The sequence below is a fragment of the Aplysia californica genome, unplaced genomic scaffold, assembly GCF_000002075.1.
Source record: "Aplysia californica isolate F4 #8 unplaced genomic scaffold, AplCal3.0 scaffold00363, whole genome shotgun sequence".
Taxonomy (NCBI): domain Eukaryota; kingdom Metazoa; phylum Mollusca; class Gastropoda; order Aplysiida; family Aplysiidae; genus Aplysia; species Aplysia californica.
Window position 1 is genome coordinate 385,446 of NW_004797633.1, and position 18,835 is coordinate 404,280.

The following is an 18,835-nucleotide window of genomic DNA, read 5'->3' on the forward strand; positions in this document are numbered from 1 at the left end:
ACAGCCCCGGGGGGGGGGGGGGGGGGGGGGGTTAATTACTTTACATGGACTGAGGTTAATCTATTTTTCAAAAATAAAGTCAAAGAAATCTGTTTACTTAAAACACTGGGCATTACACTATTATAGTTAATATATTATCACAATGATCTGTTCAATTATCACCCTAATCATCAATAATACCAGTATTTTTGTAGCAGTTATTCTTTGAAACTGCACATAAAGCGGACCAATGTATCTTTCAAGACAAATCAGTTTGGCCCGGGGGGAAAAAAAAGTTATATTTATCTAAAAGGCGTACTTTTTAGAATCTGTATGTTCGATGTCCAGCCATATCACATCAAATGGAATGTCAAATTTGTCCATCGTCTGATCCACACTGAAAAAAAGACATAAAAAAGAACAGTAGCATGGCAAAAAAGATTAACATAACAAGAAGATATAAGCAACCTACAACAAAAGGTATAAATACTCAAGTGCCCATACAGCAACCTAATGCTAAAAAAGCAAGGAAACTGATAACTACAAACCGCACAAAAAGTAATAAAACTGACCACAAAAAAAAATACATCTACACCTTAAAACAAACCCTTACGGTAATGAACACACATCACAATTAAGTAATATGCCTTCCCTTTATCCAACATGAGACTAACCGTCACTGGAGTGTGCGTCTCTGAACAGCACTCTTATAACCCATACTCAAAAAACAGAGTGAGGAGGAGCAAATAGTCTTTGTTCATATGAGCTTATCGATTTATTACTTTCTTTGTAAGGACGATATAACCCTGTATCATATGTTAGCTTTTGTACATGAGAAAGCAAGAAAAATATTCCGAAAGGTAAAAAAAAAAGTGTATTTTTCTCTTCTCCTTTCCCTCTTTTTCATGCATTCAAATACAATACATTCACTTACTTTCTCACATCGTCTTGGTCATTGTAATTCCATCTGCATTGGTGATAAGCCAGAGACCACAGCTATAAAGAAAAAGAAAATATGCTAGATTTATCTTGAGGTATACCCACAACATATTGCGAAATACTGACAAAAAAAAAGGTCCACGGACAGTCAAAACCATAGAGTAAACGACCAAAATTCACATTTTTTAGAATTTAACACTTTTCCGTCACATCTCGTCTATCTGCGATGTTTACCAACCCCCCCCCCCCCGGGTTTCTTTGAATTTTCCCCCAAAATGCCTTTGCCTTTGATGGCAAGGGTTTTTACTCTATGAGCCTTGCGATGGCAAAGTGTTAAATGATTCTGAAAAGCATTGTAATGTATTAACAGCAAGACAAGTAAATGAAACATTAATCTAAAAAGTATAACCAGAGTAGTTATGTTTTGCACAACATAACACAAACATAGCTTTGTCGAAGTTCATGACTTAACATCTGCTGTGGGGGAACAATTTCTTAAACTGACAACTGACAAATAAAACTGCAACAGCTGGGTTAACAAATTTCTCCCCCCAAAAATGTTTTTCAACTTTTCATTCCCTAACTATCATAAGGATTTTTTTTTAAAGTGAAAACAAACACATTACTGCACAATTTCAATGACAGCAGTACCAGATTCTAAACACACATCTCTGCAGGCAATCAGATCAAACTGCAACACAAACAAATTTCATTTCAAACACACATCTGTGTACGCACTCACATCAAACTAATGAGTGTTTTCCTTCCACTCTTTCTTTTTGTAGAGGTTTTACGGCACTCGCAACTGCATAAGGTCATATGAGCGCCAAAAGACTAGAGGTGTTACAAGAGGGTAACAAACAAAAAAGGAGGGGAGATGAGGACAATAGGCGTTTGTTAGGAAAGAAGAAGCAAACCACACCAGAGCACCCGCCAACCACCCACTTCCACCCTTTCTCACTAACTGAACTGCAACAAACATATCACTACTTTGGGGTACAAATAACTGCAAAAAGTTTTCTTACTGGTGGCAGTGGGGTATTCCCAGTCAGACTGGCATACTGCTTGAAAATATCTCTGGGACCTGGGCCGAGGAGCACAAAGATGTCAATGATTCCATCCTCAAAGAACCAGTGGGTGTCAGTCTGAGGAACCTCATTATTTCCAGTGACAAAGTCAGCCAGATTGGAGAAAACAGACTGAAAATTAGAACAGATAACAAAGCATGTGAAAAAAGGCAGCTTTGGAGAAAAAGGACACTAGTAGTACAGTCAGGCATGAATAACTAAAAAAATACAACAACAACAAAAAATTTTAAAAACAGAAACAAAAACCAGTAGCACTCCTAAAAAGAACAGCCACACACAATATTGCCAAACAACACTTACAATTTTAAACAAAGGTTTCAAATCAGCATGACTTACAAGTACACATAGCTGACAACTTTTCAACAAAAAAAACAACAGATTCTATGAACAATGTGTGTCAGAATGGTGAGCATTGGCCTGGCAACCCCCTCCAAACCCTTCACACGCAGTTTTCTCCATTCAATAAATTCAAGCTATTCAAAGCAAAATGCTGCAGCAAATGATCTCTCCAATTGACTTGTGCGTTTCATTTGCATTACTATTCGCAAACTGTGTTTTTTCACTCATTGAGGACGCGCGTTTTTCATACTTGAAAACAAACTGTTTTGGGATACTTGAAAAGAGCAAAGAAGCATAACTTCTTTATTTGCACGAATTTTTCAGTTCCGTTTTCTTTATCCACACCTTTAAAAGGCAGGCTGCAAAATGCATACTGAGAAACATTTAAATTCATATTTTAAATTGCATGTGTTGTCTTTGATCCTCTACTGATTGGACACACAAGTCTGCTACGTCCTTAAAGAGTTACGGTCCCAAAATTTTTTTCAACATCGGCATGTCTGTGAAAAGCAGCAAAAGAAAACTGAGAATACATGTATTCCTTTACAAAAACAGAACTTTAAAAAATGCATTAAACATGGTTTTTTACATCCCGGTTGGAAGCTATGAAAAAGAAAGGAGACTGCTTAAATTAACACTCACTTTATCAGCAACATTGGAGTGGATGTCAACCCAACCCTCAGCAGCATTCTGGAAGAACACACCTACTGTGTTTTTTTCACTGAAATTGAAATGGAAAGAAAGCGAATTACAACATCATGAACCTGGCAAACGAAACAAAACTATTTCTGGTGCACATCCTAGAACTTTGAATCGTACGGAAGGTTAAAAAGGCAATATTTCGGTGAAAACAACCAAGACTAAGCCCATCAATGCTAGGCCAGTTGTGATCTATATAAATGATAAGGAGACCAACATCTGTGGAGTATAGATGATTGAGTAAAAGACTTTCTATGAAATGAATGACACGTCTTTCACACCTTGTCTCAACATTCAACATCTCCTTGTCACATTTATTCATTATTTACAACAAAACAAAACATTTCAAACTGTTTGAGGAAAGAGAAGCATATCAACACAATACACCTTGTCACACCTTGTCACACCTTGTCAACAGTGTTGGGGTCACTACAGTCGGAACATGTCCCTCTCTACTCTCCCCCTCTCTACAGGATCCATCCCGGAGTCTGTCTGCTTATAGTCCCCATCATAATCTAGTTGGAGATCCGTCGGACTGGTCTGCACGGGTGGCTGTGTTTCCGTTCTCCTCTTTAGATCCCCTTCTCCTTCAATCAACACAATAATCATCATCTAGTGCAGGGAAAAGGGTGAGATAAGACCTATCAGCTGCACTCTCCAATCCCCCATAACCTAAACATGCTAATGCTGCAAAAACTAAACACTGCACATTGCAAAAAACTAAACACTGCACAGTGCAAACGCTTTTGTAAAATATCCCACTTACTTGTGAGCAGCCATGAAAGGAATGTGTCCATAGAGAGCCATGGGGCTGTTGAGCTCATATTCAAACACGTCCAAATTATACAGTCGATAAGGATCAGTGTTTCTGAAATATGAAAGGAATAACAATCAATATGACTATGATACTAAAAGGAAAACGTATACATGGATTACGAAAATGAAACCTAATTTCTAAGGTCATCTTCTGTTTAAACAATGAACACCAAACTAAAGCTCATGCATTGATCCCTCACAGGCTCACAGCAACTTTTATACTTTTCAAATAATCTGTACCTTTTGCAAAAGTAGTGACAAATGGTACCACATAAAATATAGACAACATTTAGGTTTTTGTAAATATATTTGGTTTTGCTGTAAGATTTTTCTGAATGTCCAGCTTTCCCCGCATCAAATTCTTTTGTTTCAAAATTATATTTTCCATATCAAATTTTGAAAAACTACCAAAAAAAATAAAACAAACATGGCACTATATCAAAATCTGAATCTCACTTTGTAGTTTTCAGCGCAAACGTGTCGGCATGCTCAGGAATACCATACACGTATCGGAATCCCGGGAATGCTATGTCCAAGCCAACTGACACGGGACCTGAAAACAAAGTCAATTTTATCTAGCAGTTGTACACTTTGCATCATCATCATACTGCAGACATACATTATACATCTGAACTTTTTATCAACGAACTACATACATGTCACTGCAAAACTTCTGTCTACTTGAAGAAAAAAAAAAAGAGGGTGCAGATATCTGATTAGTACTTGAAGCTGACTACAAGCAAACTTGCATTAGAAAAGTCTATAACAAACTGCATGGCTGTTGATCATAAAGGAGATTTTTCTGGTTACCAACACTTCAACTCCATTAACCATTTAGCTCCTGTGGAGTTGCCCTGATACATGCCCCGAAATATATGAAAAGGGTGATATAATACTAAACATATTATATATACATTTTTTTTAAAATTTCATTTTTTTTAAAATGTTCACTAAATGATCTCGAAAAATGCAACTATACTAGGAAAAGAATGCTGCTTCCAACGAGTCAGTTTGAGCCAGTTTCCGCTGTGATACAATATGGTATAGGCAAGTTATTTATTTCTCCCATTATAGTTGTGACCATCCGGTTTTCATTCATAACCCATCTATTTCATCAAATTAAAATAATAACCAACTCCTCTTTCACTTGAAAATATGATTTTACCGTAGACTGAGAAATGAACACTCAGCCTGTCTTCATCTAGTCCGGATCGTTTCACAGGCTCAATTTTTATGTTATTTCAAAGTTTCCTCTAATTAGTTCAAGTCTCAACTCCATCGCATCCTCTATTTTGTCATATATATACTGTAAAAATTCACACACACACTATTTCTGGGTCAATTCAACCTCATAGAATGAAAAACAACTCTTATTTGCACTTTAAAGCCTCGTTTTCAAACAATTCTAATCAAACATTCTTCCAAGACCTCTAAAAAAGTATCCCACAGCAGTGTCAAGCGCTCAGAAATTGAAACACCACGCAATGCATCTCTAGGTGTGAATAGATAAGACTGCGCACCGCTGATCTAAAAGTGTTAGATGGTTAAACATGAAATTCTAAAAGTTACTCTTAAGACATTTGCCAAAGCTAAAGCTCAGGCATGTGGCAGCAAGCAAAGTCAAATGAATAAAATCAGCTGCCTGAATTGGAACCTTAGAAAAGCTTCACACATTAATAAAAGACAGGGACAGAAAAGTACCATTGGGTTTGGAATCGGTGAACCCTTTAAAAGTTTCTTCCCACATGTCTGGTTCTTCTTCCTCCTCAGCCTTAACCTCCTCTCCCTCTTCCTGAAACAAACAACACAGAAGACATTAGTAGTTTTCACAGGTTTCCCATTCTCCACGACAGGAAGTCAGTCACATGATATAATTGTCCAAAAACAAAAAGGTGCACCAAACCTATCCGTATACATGACTTCACAAATGATATATCAATCCCCCTTTGTTTTCTTCTCCTTCAGATAACAGATCGTTTTCCCCCCTTTCCTTTATATTTAACTGGCCATTTATCATTTGCAGCAAGCATAAGGGATGGAGAATGACAGCCGGTGTATGTCAAAGTCACTGTTTATAGGTTTAACACCCCTTCCATGCTGTATGATTATGTAAAAGAGGAACATTCCAATTTAATGCCCATCTCTAATAGGACCAAACCAAATGAGTGAACAGCCTTAAAGACTCCCAGTGGGCGGTTGGCGGATGCTTTGGTGTGGTTCGCTCCTTCTTTCCTATCAAACAACTATCATCTTTATCTCTCCTCCTTTTTTATGTTTGTAACTCTCTTGTACCAACTTTAATCTTCGGCACATATATGACCTTTACTGTGTTTCAAGTGCCGTAAAACTCTTACTAAAACTAAAGGACTCCCAAAAATAATGTAAGTTCATAAAGCCTGGGCCATCCGCTCCATTGTCCATCATGATAACAACTGAACCAATGGCGCACCCTTTAAGTATTTCACGGTCAAAGAGGAATGGGAGAAAAAGAGCTAGGTAGGACAGCCTCATTTCACAATGACTTAATCTCTGAATCTGGAGCTTGGACACAAAAGTGAACATAGAACCTATTGTCTGAAGAAGTATTTATTAAAACATCACACTTTAAAAGGAAGTTTACCACAACTGATCTCTTTAAAAAGATAAAGTTTCTGACAAATTCAAACAGCAGCCCAGCCAATCTCGACAGAGAAGTATTAGTACTACAAAAGCCAAAACATGCCTTGATGAACCCTCAGGTACGTATTAAAACATCACTTGCCCCTACAGTGCTACTTCCATAAAGACCTAGGCACACGAAACTCAACTACATCATAACAGAACAAAAGGCTAAATGAAGGTGAGGGAGGAATGTAGCGAGAAGGAACAGTTCCGGGAACTCAAAAACAATGCTGCCAAGATAAAGCAATGCAAACTCACACGTGACCAAAACTAAGATATCTTGATTTACTCTGTCAAAAAGTGAAGATATCTCAGTGTGACTTTTAACATTACCTTATTGGTCCTGAATGATTTTAACAACAAGTTAATTTACTCTCTAAACTAGTTTTTATCAAATATTTCCTTATTTTTTTCATCCATGACAGAACAAAGCAAGACTTGGTTTTCTAATCTAGACTAGTCTACTCTAGACAGTTCTAAATCAAACCTACCCTAGATCTGGGTCCAGTTTTTTTAGATATCTAAATGAAGTTACCACTACACTTACAATAGACAGAGAAAGTTACCTTTCTATTTTTAAGTAAATCATAATACAGAATTTATTTAGCAGTTAGTAGGTGGCGCAATCCAGACTCAAAAATGCAGCAAAAATAGAAACAAAACATTTTCTTAAGACCTAAATCAACTCCATTTTAAAAATGAAGCATTAACCAAAACACAACAATTTAAAAACATATTGTGAAGTGAACAAACTGTCTAACCTTTCGTTTTAAGTGCAAAAAAAATTTAGAGCAGTAAAATAGTGGCTTTTCAGATATTGGTCAAAATGACTCTCATGGGATTCACTTCAAAAGTTTAGCTGATCTGAGTCAGTAAATTAAGGTTAGTGCCACACAAATTCGCCAGCCAAAGGGATAAATGCAAGGGGGAAAAAAACAACACCAGGCTTTCATCACAAATGGTGTGGACAGTTAATCAGTAGTAGAAAATCAATTAATGAATTAATGTTGTTGTTGAGTAGTTGTTTGTGTCTATTTTTATCAGGTCAGTATCATAAAACCCCCATTTTGCCATGGATAAATTTTTAGGAAAACAGAAACACAGAAAAGAAGACTCAGCAGAAGGAACAAATCACACTCGGCAGCTCTGCATGTGTTATCAATAACTAAAAATAGGTTACACAAAGCCTTGCATTTGAGCTGAACAATAAGAGACGCGTTGTCTCTCCTATTTTGTTTTTTTTATTCGCTCTCTATTTAGCCAAGTAAATTCTCTAGTCCTCTGAAGTTCCCGTTATAAAGGCTTTATTGTATTTTGTTCTTATGACCAGTTGGCCTGCAAAAATACTTTAAGAATGTGTTTCATGCTGCTTTAAATCTACTGAAAACCTGGTACTATCCAATAGTTTCCAACAGCCAGTAAATGGGTGAGTGTTAAAAAATATAGGAGTTCCAAATAAAAAATTAAAACATATTTCAGTCAAGCAAACTCTATTAATAAGTAAAGTAAGGGGGGGAGGGGGGGGTCGCCAAATAGGTATACATACTGTATTAAGGAAAGGAAGTGAAATCGAAAGGGTACTATACACCACTATAAATGCCCAGGAAAAAGGGAGTACAGATGTCAGAGAAACATAATTAAGACAGTGAATTTCCAAATGCAAAATGAAAAAGTAATCATCCGACACCCAAGCAGTTAAAAGCTACTACAACCTACGTTAAGCATCTCCGTCCAATTGAAGCTAAAGCCTAAAACAAACATTTGTTAATCCCAATGTCTTTATGAGCATTAAAAAATTTTAATAAGCCATTCTTAAAACCTTCAGCCTTTTTTAATTAAAAAAGATGAATTTTTTAGGGAGTACAGATCAGCCTTTACTTCTACAAAAAATTTTCCTGACGGAAAAGAAAAATTTCGGGTAATTTTATTAAAGCAGACCTAACTTGTACAATTAGCTTTACCTTATGTACAACACCCTAACAAAGGAACAAAACTCAAGAACATTTCCAAAAACCATCTGTAACTTTTATAACCTTCGTTCATTGCCTTATCGAATTAAAAATGAAGTAAAGAATCATACTGAAACTATCTATATATTTAACGGGGGGGGGGGGGGTTGTTTTCTTATATTTTCCTCACTTTCTCCTCACGTCCATAAACTCACCTTCTGCTCTCCCTCAGACTCTTCACCAGCCCCTTCGTCCTTGGCCTCTCTGAAAGGTTGTGAAAGTAATGAGAATACAGACGAGCCCAGGGAAGAAAACCAGCCCCTGATCAGACACAAAGAGCGTCAAGTATCATTGTGAAAAAAAGAATGAAATGGTGGAAACACGTCTTGAGAAACAAAAGGTCAACAAAGACATGCTTTCCAAAATACAAATAGAATACGTGATGGAAGTATGGAGCAAGAGACCACCAATGCGTGCATACTTTATTTGACGGTAACAATATGTTACAACAAAAACATATTGACCGCACACTGACAAACCAACAATCATAGATAATGTTTATATACCATACATAAAGTAGACCAAATGAAAACTGAACGAAATAAATAAGGTACCAACCAATTATTAAATCAAATAAAATTTCTTTGTTGATTTATGTGAGATGCAGCGAGAAACGTGCACCGGATGTCATCAAATAGCTTTAACAACGCAAAGGAACTCAAAGTGAAAACACTGCAAATAAAACTAAATGAAATATACAATAAAATAACAAATACAGTAGTCTCTGCCTAAGATCCCAGTGCTTGGGAGCAAGGAAAATGTGCTCTCTAAGGAGAACTGGGTCTTAGCCGAATCATCAGAGGGAGAATCCTTGGTGAATCATGGTCCGGCCCACAATCACTAAAATGTTCTCCCCTTGCTTTGAAATGTACTGACATGATCCCTATGTGGGTTTAAGACTTATGGTGAGCAAAGAGTGACTAAATTATCCAACAGTCTCAAAGTTCCCTTCAATCGCATTAACCCACCCTTTAATCTGTTACAAAATGTATAGCTTTCCAAGTCTGACAGAGGTATCTTGCCACTGCTGTTACGGATCATTGTATTTAGACTGCACCAATTAAAATCCAGTCTGTCTAGCAAATTTGAGAGTTGCTGCTATGATAAGAGAAACAGTGGCACTGACGAGTTCACGGTTAAATGTGATCCTGTCTGATGCGGCCTTGTAGGCCGTACCCACACAACATTTGATGAGAGTTCAGGCGAAGGGTCGGGTAGAAAAAACAAACATGTCAACAAGTTCACATCTCACGTGATCCTGTCTTGGGTAAACATTGTGCAAACTCATCGAAAATAAAAAACGGAGATGTGATCTCATTCACAGGGGTAAATTGCAACGGGCAGTATAATGATCCTAAGTTTTCACTGCTTAGTTGATCAGCTGCGCACTCACAGGTTTTTGTTCCATAAATTATGATTTGAAACGCAAGATCTTAGCCGGATGTTGTCCTTCAGAGCAGGATCTTTGGGGTGACTTGTGTAATAACTAGCTTAGTTTTATCAAGACTCGATTATTGTAACTCATGGTTATCAGGAATATCACAGGAGAAAGTTAGACTTCAAACTGTCCAAAACAATGCTGCACGTTTCGTTTTATGGAAAAGAAAGTGAGACTCTGCTAAACCTCTTTTACGGACATTGTACTGGCTTCCTGTTGAGAAAAGAATTGTGTACAAGTTGGCCACCCAATGTCACAAACGCTTGAATGATAATGTGCGCCATCATATTTATCAAATCTGTTAAGACTGTACATTCTAACTTGCAGTTTAAGGTCATCAGCGGACAAAAAGAAATTTCTTTTACCATCTATGAAACTTAAAACAATGGGTGAAAGGCATTGGAATATCAAGGCCCCAAGATCTGGAATGCTTTGCCAAGTACTTTAAGAGTGATCAAATCTGTTGATTTATTCAAATGTCAGCTGAAGTCATTTCTGTTCTTAAATTAATAAGATGAATATATGGAGCGATTTCCTTTTAGTCAGAACACAACGTTTTATGTTACTGTTGTACATTGTATTATATTGTAAAGCGCTCAGAGACTGTGTACTGCATAAATATCATTTATTATTATTATCATTAAAATTTTGTTTTCTCAAAGCAGCAAAATTTAAGGGAACTGGATCATAAACAGTTGGATCTGAGGCGGAGACTACTGTACATGAACAAATCATAGCTGAATATGAGTGACATATGAAACTGAGTAAACAGTGGACAAGACAAATGTGTCCATCTACCGAAAAACTGCATTTGTTAAGTGTTTTTCCTAAACAGTTCTAATCTTTTACATAAAGTCTTGCTTTATTAGGGACCTGTTTTCATTTATGTACTTGCATAACTAACTACCTAACTTTTTATTGGTCAAGTACTCTTTTCTTCTGCCTGTCTCCCACTTCAAGCCTTACTTGTGTGTCTGTAGAAGCTATGAAATGAACATTGAAAGCTGCAAATACTAAATATGCATCTAAATAAACAAACACCACTTGAAAAATGTGTTCTCAAGCAAAGAAAAAAAGTAGTTAAAAAAGTAATCCACTTTCCAAATACATCTTCTGATCCCTTTTAGAAAAAGAAACATTAAAGTTTGCATAGATTCCACTAGACTGTAAGTGTAAGTAATTTTCCACTGTTAAATGTGGGCTGTCACCTTGAAAAAAAAAAGTAGTTGACTGAGAAGCCAATTCTGAACAATATTTTAAGATTCATAGAAATTTGTTGGCATAAAATTACTCTGATGCAAAAGCTCAACACATTATGTGATAGTACCCGCCTCCAAAAAAAAAAAAAGATAATATTTGAAAACTTCTAGTTATATTTACAGATACGTCACCAACTTTATAGGCCAACATATGCCATCACTACACAAAAGTGCACTTATATGATCTATAATCATTATGACATTCAAATATTGTGTATGTGTAGGCAATAAACAGTGCACATTTTACCTTGCCTTTGTTGGGCATCTATTCAATGTCCTTGGTGAACTTTGCAATGCATACTGGAAGAGTACTTCTCAAGCAATGTCCATATAGATTATGTGAAAAATTCCTTATACTACAAATAAAAAGTACATTTTTCAGCCAGGTTCTATTGTCTAAATTTATGCAAGTTTTTCACCAGAGTGACAATAAGTGTCTTAGTACCTCCATAATCTAAAAAGAAATAAACTAAAAAGAGAGATAGTTGTCACATTTCCATCATGCTAATATTATTATTAGTTAAACTGTTACAGATAAGCACACCTTATTTTTTTTTGGGAGGGGGGTATAAGGACAAAAACCATTTTCAACATATTTTATTTCAGTTTCCAAAAAAAGTAACACCACACTGGTACATTAAAATTTTAATTGGACTCTGCTCGTACAACCTACACTCAATTTTTAAAATGCTCTCTTACTCTTACCATTTATTGCTCTTATTAGCCCAACATTATGAAAGCCAAACAAGCCAAGCGTGAAAGAGATAGTTCTTTAAATATGGACAGCAACTACCTTTGAAACATATGAATTAGTATTTTGAATTGCCCTATAAGGAGATATTACCTTCACATTCTTAGAAAGAGAAACCCTTGAACAAGGAACACAAATAGTTCATGCAAAACATGCTTACTCTTTGGTACGAGAGTGCTCAAACTTCAGCAAGCCCTGTGCATTGAGACTGGTAACTGGTTCATCATTTATCAAAAAGTCCAGCCTCAGAGGGTTGACATTGATCACCATCTTATTTTGTCCTAGAGAAAATGTCAACTTGCCATCTTTTTCACCATGGTACTTCAGCCTGAAAAAAAAAAAAACAATTACAGAATCTAGTCAAAAACAAATTTAAAATAAACAAAATTAAAATTAGTATCAATACATTTATAAAAATCTGTTTAAACTTAAATTTAGCAGCCCCTAGAAAATGAAGCCAAGCAAGCGTATATATTTATTTTTTTAAGAAAGAGACCATCTCAAGATATTCTGGGCAGAAAAAAAGTAACACAATACCCCTGGGGTATCAATACTATCATTTCTTTTTTAAATAAAGGAAAGCAAATATGAAACCCTATATACAACACAGAAATTATGGACATGTGCCACGTGTAAGCAGATAAGAAAAGAAAAACTCACTCTTCCTGAACAGGCTCAGCAACCAGCGTCAGCCCAACAGGAATCTCATATCGTTCCCTCAGTGCTTCAGCCTCTGCTAGCTTCACTCTGAAGATACCGTGTTGAAGACCATAGCCTTGAAGTAGAAAGCGTATGTTGTTCTTGGTGTTCAACACTTCTACCATGAGTGAGCTGGATGATATGCGCAGAGTGGACGGTTGTACGACGTAACTGGAGGTACCAGGCTCCATGTTACGTTGACGCCTGCATAACAAAAAGACAAATTACACTTCACAAACCCAAGACTAGAATCAAAAGAGAATTTGATAAACCAATCACAAAGAAGCAAAAAAGTATTTGATATAAGCCCGACAAAACATTTCATAGACTCATGACAAAAAGCAAAATATCATCTGACAAATCTACAACAAAAAGGAAAATGCACATTTCACAAATCCAAATGAACTTTAGTAACACTAACACACTTGTAACACATTGAAATAAGTTCACTATTTACCATGTACTCCATCATAGTTTAGTTTTAGTAAGAGTTTTACGGCACTTGCAACACAAGGTCATGTAAGTGCCGAAGATTAGAGGTGTTACAAGAGAGTAACAAAGAGGGGAGATAAAGATAATAGATGTTTGATAGGAAAGAAGGAGCAAACCACACCAGAGCATCCACCAATCACCCGCAATACTCCATCATAAAAACAGAAATAGATAAGAGAAACAGTAAAAAGACTTTCTTTCATGCATCTTTTAAAAAAATCAATAGTAATGCTGATATAATATAGTCACAAAAACACTTTAAATTACAATAAAATATTCATTTAATAACAATTCTTACTTGCAAAATCCACTTTGGCTGCATGTCCTGAAATTCTCCCTGTGCACACCAAGGCAAGTGCACAGGAGCACACCAAGCATGAGGCACAAATGCTTCATGATCCTGCAGAAATACAAAAAATAGAAAAGAATGAGGAAAACACAAGAAAGAAAGAACTCCTACCAAATGACACCAAGGCACTGGATTACCCATTCATAATAATAATATAGTCAAGGACCATTAATTTCAAAACATAAGGTCAATGGATCTGAAAACAGTGGCACAAAACAAGAAAAAAGAGAGTTGCAACCTCTACCTCCCCACCCTGTTTCTTGCCATGTTTGAGGTAGCCAACTAGAAGAATAAAGAGTAAAAAGTGCAATGTATTATACAACAGTACACCACATAATCTCAACCTAAGCCAGCTCAGAGTTTGTTCTCTTCTTTGTGACATTGGTAATAGCGTAAAGTCACACCATTATCATTTCTGTACTTGGTACTGCTTTTCGTTATCACATCTAAAAATCTATAAAACCAATATATGTTCACAAAGTACACAAAGGACATGTGTACCGCCCATTTAGTATGATGATGAAAGTAGAAATATACCTTGGGACTGATTGGTTATGTATTTTCTTTTCATGACAAGGAAAAGGTTACAAATTTACTGAATTGAAATTTTTCTTAATCCAAATCTGTACGAGCTCCGAATTTTTGTTGTCCATTCGCAAATACTTTTTCTGTCAAATCTGAACACCGATACTGATAGGGGACAAAAAGAAAGCCCCATTCACCGAAAGAGCAAGTGATAAAAAATGACATGAAAATGATAACATTAAATCTATTTTAACAGAACAGTGTAAAAGCAAATTGTTTGTTTCTTTAAATTCACAAATAAGAAAAAAACATAACAGCTCATCGGCTGATTGAGACACAAAGGAAAATGCAAAAAAATATTCTGTATCTATTCTGACCATTACATCTCATAATAGTAATTGGTAGCCTCAGCATTTCTGACAATCTTTATTGGAAGTCACGAATGAAGCTGAATAGACGGGGAGGAGAACGTTTTGCCGAAAATAAGATGTATAATTAAAAAAATCACAGACTAAAAATTGGTAATGAAATGGCCAAAAATTAGTAATTTGACTTAAAAATTAGTAATATTAGTACAATTATCCTTCTACCATGTAGGGGCTTACTAAAAAAAAAAATAAAAGAATAAAAATTTGAGTGACAGCTTACTTACATTTTCTAAGTACAGCTATGTACAGTTGACCATTTACATAGAGATGACTTTAGATTCTGAGTCACTGAGGGGCTAATCACTTGAAACACTCTTCAGCTTCTTCTAGTCGTAGAATCAATTATTCATAAAATTGACTCAATTTTGGCAATTTTCAAAGTACATTTGTATTTTTGTACTGGGGTCAAATTTCTGGCATATTTTCGTAATATTACGCAAAATTCTTAAATATAGGAAGGTCTGATAAAATCAGAGTCAAAAGTTAAAAAGCAAAATCTGACATTGCCCACATTCACATCATGTTTATGGTGTCAGTTCTGCCAGATAAGAATCAATCCATCATCGAGCTTAAAACAAATTAAATGTGCATGACTGGATAATTTCATCCATCTCCACAGTCTTTTAAAAAGTTAACAGAGTTTGGAGCCCTGACGTAATCATCACAATATGCATGGGAAACTAAACTACTGTAGTGTTGCAATATATATATAAACGTCATGATGTAGTTTGATTTCAAACAAGAGGCATTTTCTTTTCTTTAAAGCCATTTATTTTAACATAATAATAATAAATAATAATAGATAGCATTTGTATAGCGCATATCCCCGCTCAACAGCAGGCTCTATGCGCTTTACACTATATTATTACCCCAGCAGACCATAGAACACTCCGCAACATTCTCAGCTTCCTGGGAAGCATACAGTGCAAGCAGCTGATTAAGCGCTCAAACACTAACACACTGACAAGATCTTTCGCTGTCTATAGCCAGGTACCCATTCCCACCTGGGTGAAGTGAGGAAAATTCGTGTAAAGTGCCTTTCCCAAGGACACAACGTCGGGTCCCTGACGGGATTCGAACCCACGACCTTACGGTTGCGAGTCCGAGAGCCTAACCATTAGGCCACCGACGCCACATGCTCTAAACTATAGCTAACATTGACAATTAAAGTGGGACTGCAAAATACACTCTAGCATGTTGTGTGTATACTATGATACATTATGCTCATGTACTGCAACATTCGGTTCCACAGACCAGCATGAAAGTCATGACGTAATTCATATCTTGCTTATCACTGTTCAGTGTCCAGGGGGAAAAGTATGACTGTAATGTGTCTGCACTTTCGCTGATGATCCACGACCAGAACACTTGAAGCCTAGGCATTATTTTACTCATCGACACGGTTCACGCTTAATTATTGTAAAGCACTTTTCTTGCTAAATTTATATATATATATATATGCTTTACACGAATTTTGACTTTTTATATCCACCGCAAATTATTAGTTTGTGAGATGTATGGATATTTTCACATGAACTATGTACAATAAAACCAATGACGTAGTAAAATTTGACTTGTTTTTTAACATGGGGGGTTCATACCCCCTCCCCCCCGACCTAAAAAGAATCTTGGGGGTTCAGGGGGGCATCCCCCCTGTACAGTGTATACTGTTTGTTTTGGTAGGTGTTTACACTTACTGCATAAGGTTATATGAGCGCGCGGGACATACCAAACATTTTCGATTGATGGGAAATTTTGAATTTTGACCGGATGTTGGCTGAAGCCTTCTCTTATCAATTTTGGACCACCAAGGGATCTTTAACGTGCGCGACTTGCACACAGGACCTCCGCTACCTGGATTCGAACCCGGGACCTTTGAAAGCGAACTAACCACTCCGTCACCACGCCACTGTAAGCTTCAGGCTTTAAAAATACTGCAATAGTGCTTTGCCGTCGTGTCTCCACCGTGAACGACAACAAAGTGGGAATCCCTCAATGATGTCAAACAAGATGGCTGTTACTATAAATATCGGCCATGGGCGTACACCTGTCGTTCTCAAGTTATTCGCATGTTCATGACGCCCTGAATCATCCACCATTGGCACAGAGGTACGACTGAAACACTACGGTCGCTCAAAGTTCGAAATGAAACAGCACAGGAATACTCCGAATACATGAGTGAAAAATAATGCTGCAGTGGTCCGAATGCAACAGAGTTTACAGAGGGTGAAGGCAGGCACAGCAAAACAGCCCTGGTCGACAAAGCCTTGCTCGTTCAGTACGCGGAACACAACTTCTATCCTCTCCTCCCGAGGTGTGCGGACAGTTTGAGAAATCAAAGTCGTTCAAAGAAACAAGGAAGTCCAGAAGAAGGCCAAGGCGGGAAGAGGGGTGGGAGGGGGTGAAAAAAAAGCAAAAGGGTAGGAAGTGAAGTGAGCAAGATCATTCTTAAATTGAAAACTACATTCAGGGCGGCCTGTGAACGTAGCCACTTTAATTTAGTTTTTTTTAGGTCTAGAATCTAAAGAATCTAGATCTAGTACTAGTAGATCTATCTAGTTTTACAGTATTTGCAACACAAATAACAGTAGTCTCCGCCTAAGATCCCACCGCTTACGATCCCGGTTCGCTTAAGATCCCGCTGTTTTAAGAAAACAGCATTTTTACTATACAAAAGTCACCCCTAAGATCCCGCTCTGATTCACTCTGAAGGTCTACATTCGGCTAAGATCCCGCATTTCAGATCATAATTTGCGGAACAATAACGCGGGCGGGACGGCTGATCAACCAAGGGTGAAAAGTTGAGATCAATTAAGTGTCCGTCGCGTCAAAGATCAGCCACTATCGTGAATGTGATCACATACACGTTGTAAAACTCGATGAAGCGATACAATGTTTGCCCCAGACGGGATCACACCGGGGTGTGAACTGACCAACCCGTTTGTTTTCCCCGAACATCGCACTCACACCTGGTCCTAAGCTGTCCCCCTAAACTTACATCACTCGCTGGGTGGATAGGGCCAACACGTTCGCTCCAGGCAGGATCACATTGAATTGTGAACTCTTCCCTGACCATTGCAGAAGTTGTCTCTACTCCCGAATTTGCGAGACAGACTGAATTTTAATTGGTGTGTACACAACGTAGAGATCTAATGGTGTGTAACGACAAAGGTGGTTGGGGGGAACTCGGTCAGAGATGGAAAGCTATAAATTTTCGACAGGTAAAGGGGAGGGGCAACTGGATAAGCATAGATCTTGAGACTCATGATAGGATAATAAGTGAAAATGGCATGCCTCATGCCACTGTGCACTGTGATAGGTCATCAAGGTTAACCACTCTTTGCTCGCCATACGTCTTAAACCCACCAAGTTCATTTTACAATGGAGGGAGACCATTTTATCGATTGTGAGCCTTAACATGGGTCACGCTAGATTCTTCCCTGGGTTCGTCGGTTAAGATCCCGCATTTCCTTGCTCCCGAGCACCGGGATCTTAGGCGGAGACTACTGTATAGCCTATTTAGATCTAGATCTATAGATCATTTATAACGAAGTGACTATTTCTCCGAACGTTCGGGAAAATAAACTTGAACTCTATTTCTCTGAACAGTTTCCGTTCTCGAGATTTTTTGGTTTTTTGCGAGATTTAGGCGTCATCTTTCATTCTCTGCCATTCTGCGAGACCTCGGAAGAAGCATTTTTTTTTTGTGGGTGGGGCAACGTTCCCAGACTATACTCCATTTGAAAATGCCTTCAAAAGGTACTGCAAGAAAACAAGACAGATCAACCTTGGCAGTTACAACCTATTTTGCATTTAGTTAAAATCCTTTCGTTAAAATCCTTTCATGTAAACAAAACAAAAATCCCGTTCACGCCTTACACACACAACATTCACAGATGGGCCACTCCATTCGCAAACAACCAAAATATCTGGAGAACGGAAACCATTCGGAGAAATAGAGTTCAAGTTTATTTTCGCATGCATTCGGAGAAATAGAGGCGGCCATTTTAAAAAAACCCCCCCCCCCCCCCCCCCCATTCACATCTTACACCTTACACACACAGACACACACACACATGAACACTCACACATGGGCCACTCCATTCGCTTATTATCAACAAATCTCGAGAACAGAAACCGTTCGGAGAAATAAGAGTTCAAGTTATTTTCCCGAACGTTCAGAGAAATAGAGCCGGCCCATTTTTATAAATGCCAAAGACTGGAGATGTTACAAGAGAGAAGCCTATCATCCTAAGAAAAGGAGGGGAAATAGGCCTATGGGCGATAGAGTTGTAATTGTTCGCATTGACAGTAGGATATAATCTAGTCATAGATCTCTAGCTCTTAGTCTGTCTTAGACAAAG

At 37.5% G+C, this 18,835-nt stretch overlaps 1 protein-coding gene across 3 annotated transcripts in view; it reads right to left on the reverse strand.

Annotated features, from left to right (window-relative positions):
• LOC101856747 (neutral alpha-glucosidase AB) overlaps window positions 1-18,835 on the reverse strand; it is a 31,895-nt gene that overhangs the window by 12,299 nt on the left and 761 nt on the right. For 2 of the 3 annotated variants that reach the window (XM_035971026.1, XM_035971027.1), the window contains exons 2-12: window positions 13,468-13,569; window positions 12,639-12,881; window positions 12,139-12,306; window positions 8,686-8,791; window positions 5,562-5,652; window positions 4,317-4,413; window positions 3,811-3,912; window positions 2,988-3,066; window positions 1,944-2,117; window positions 914-975; window positions 299-376 (exon numbers count right to left, since the gene is read on the reverse strand). In XM_035971026.1, coding sequence (XP_035826919.1) covers window positions 299-376; window positions 914-975; window positions 1,944-2,117; window positions 2,988-3,066; window positions 3,811-3,912; window positions 4,317-4,413; window positions 5,562-5,652; window positions 8,686-8,791; window positions 12,139-12,306; window positions 12,639-12,881; window positions 13,468-13,565 — 1,298 coding nt within the window. In that variant the 5' untranslated portion in view covers window positions 13,566-13,569. The remainder of the gene's footprint in view (window positions 1-298; window positions 377-913; window positions 976-1,943; window positions 2,118-2,987; window positions 3,067-3,810; window positions 3,913-4,316; window positions 4,414-5,561; window positions 5,653-8,685; window positions 8,792-12,138; window positions 12,307-12,638; window positions 12,882-13,467; window positions 13,570-18,835) is intronic. The other variant, XM_013085292.2, reaches the window with a different exon arrangement.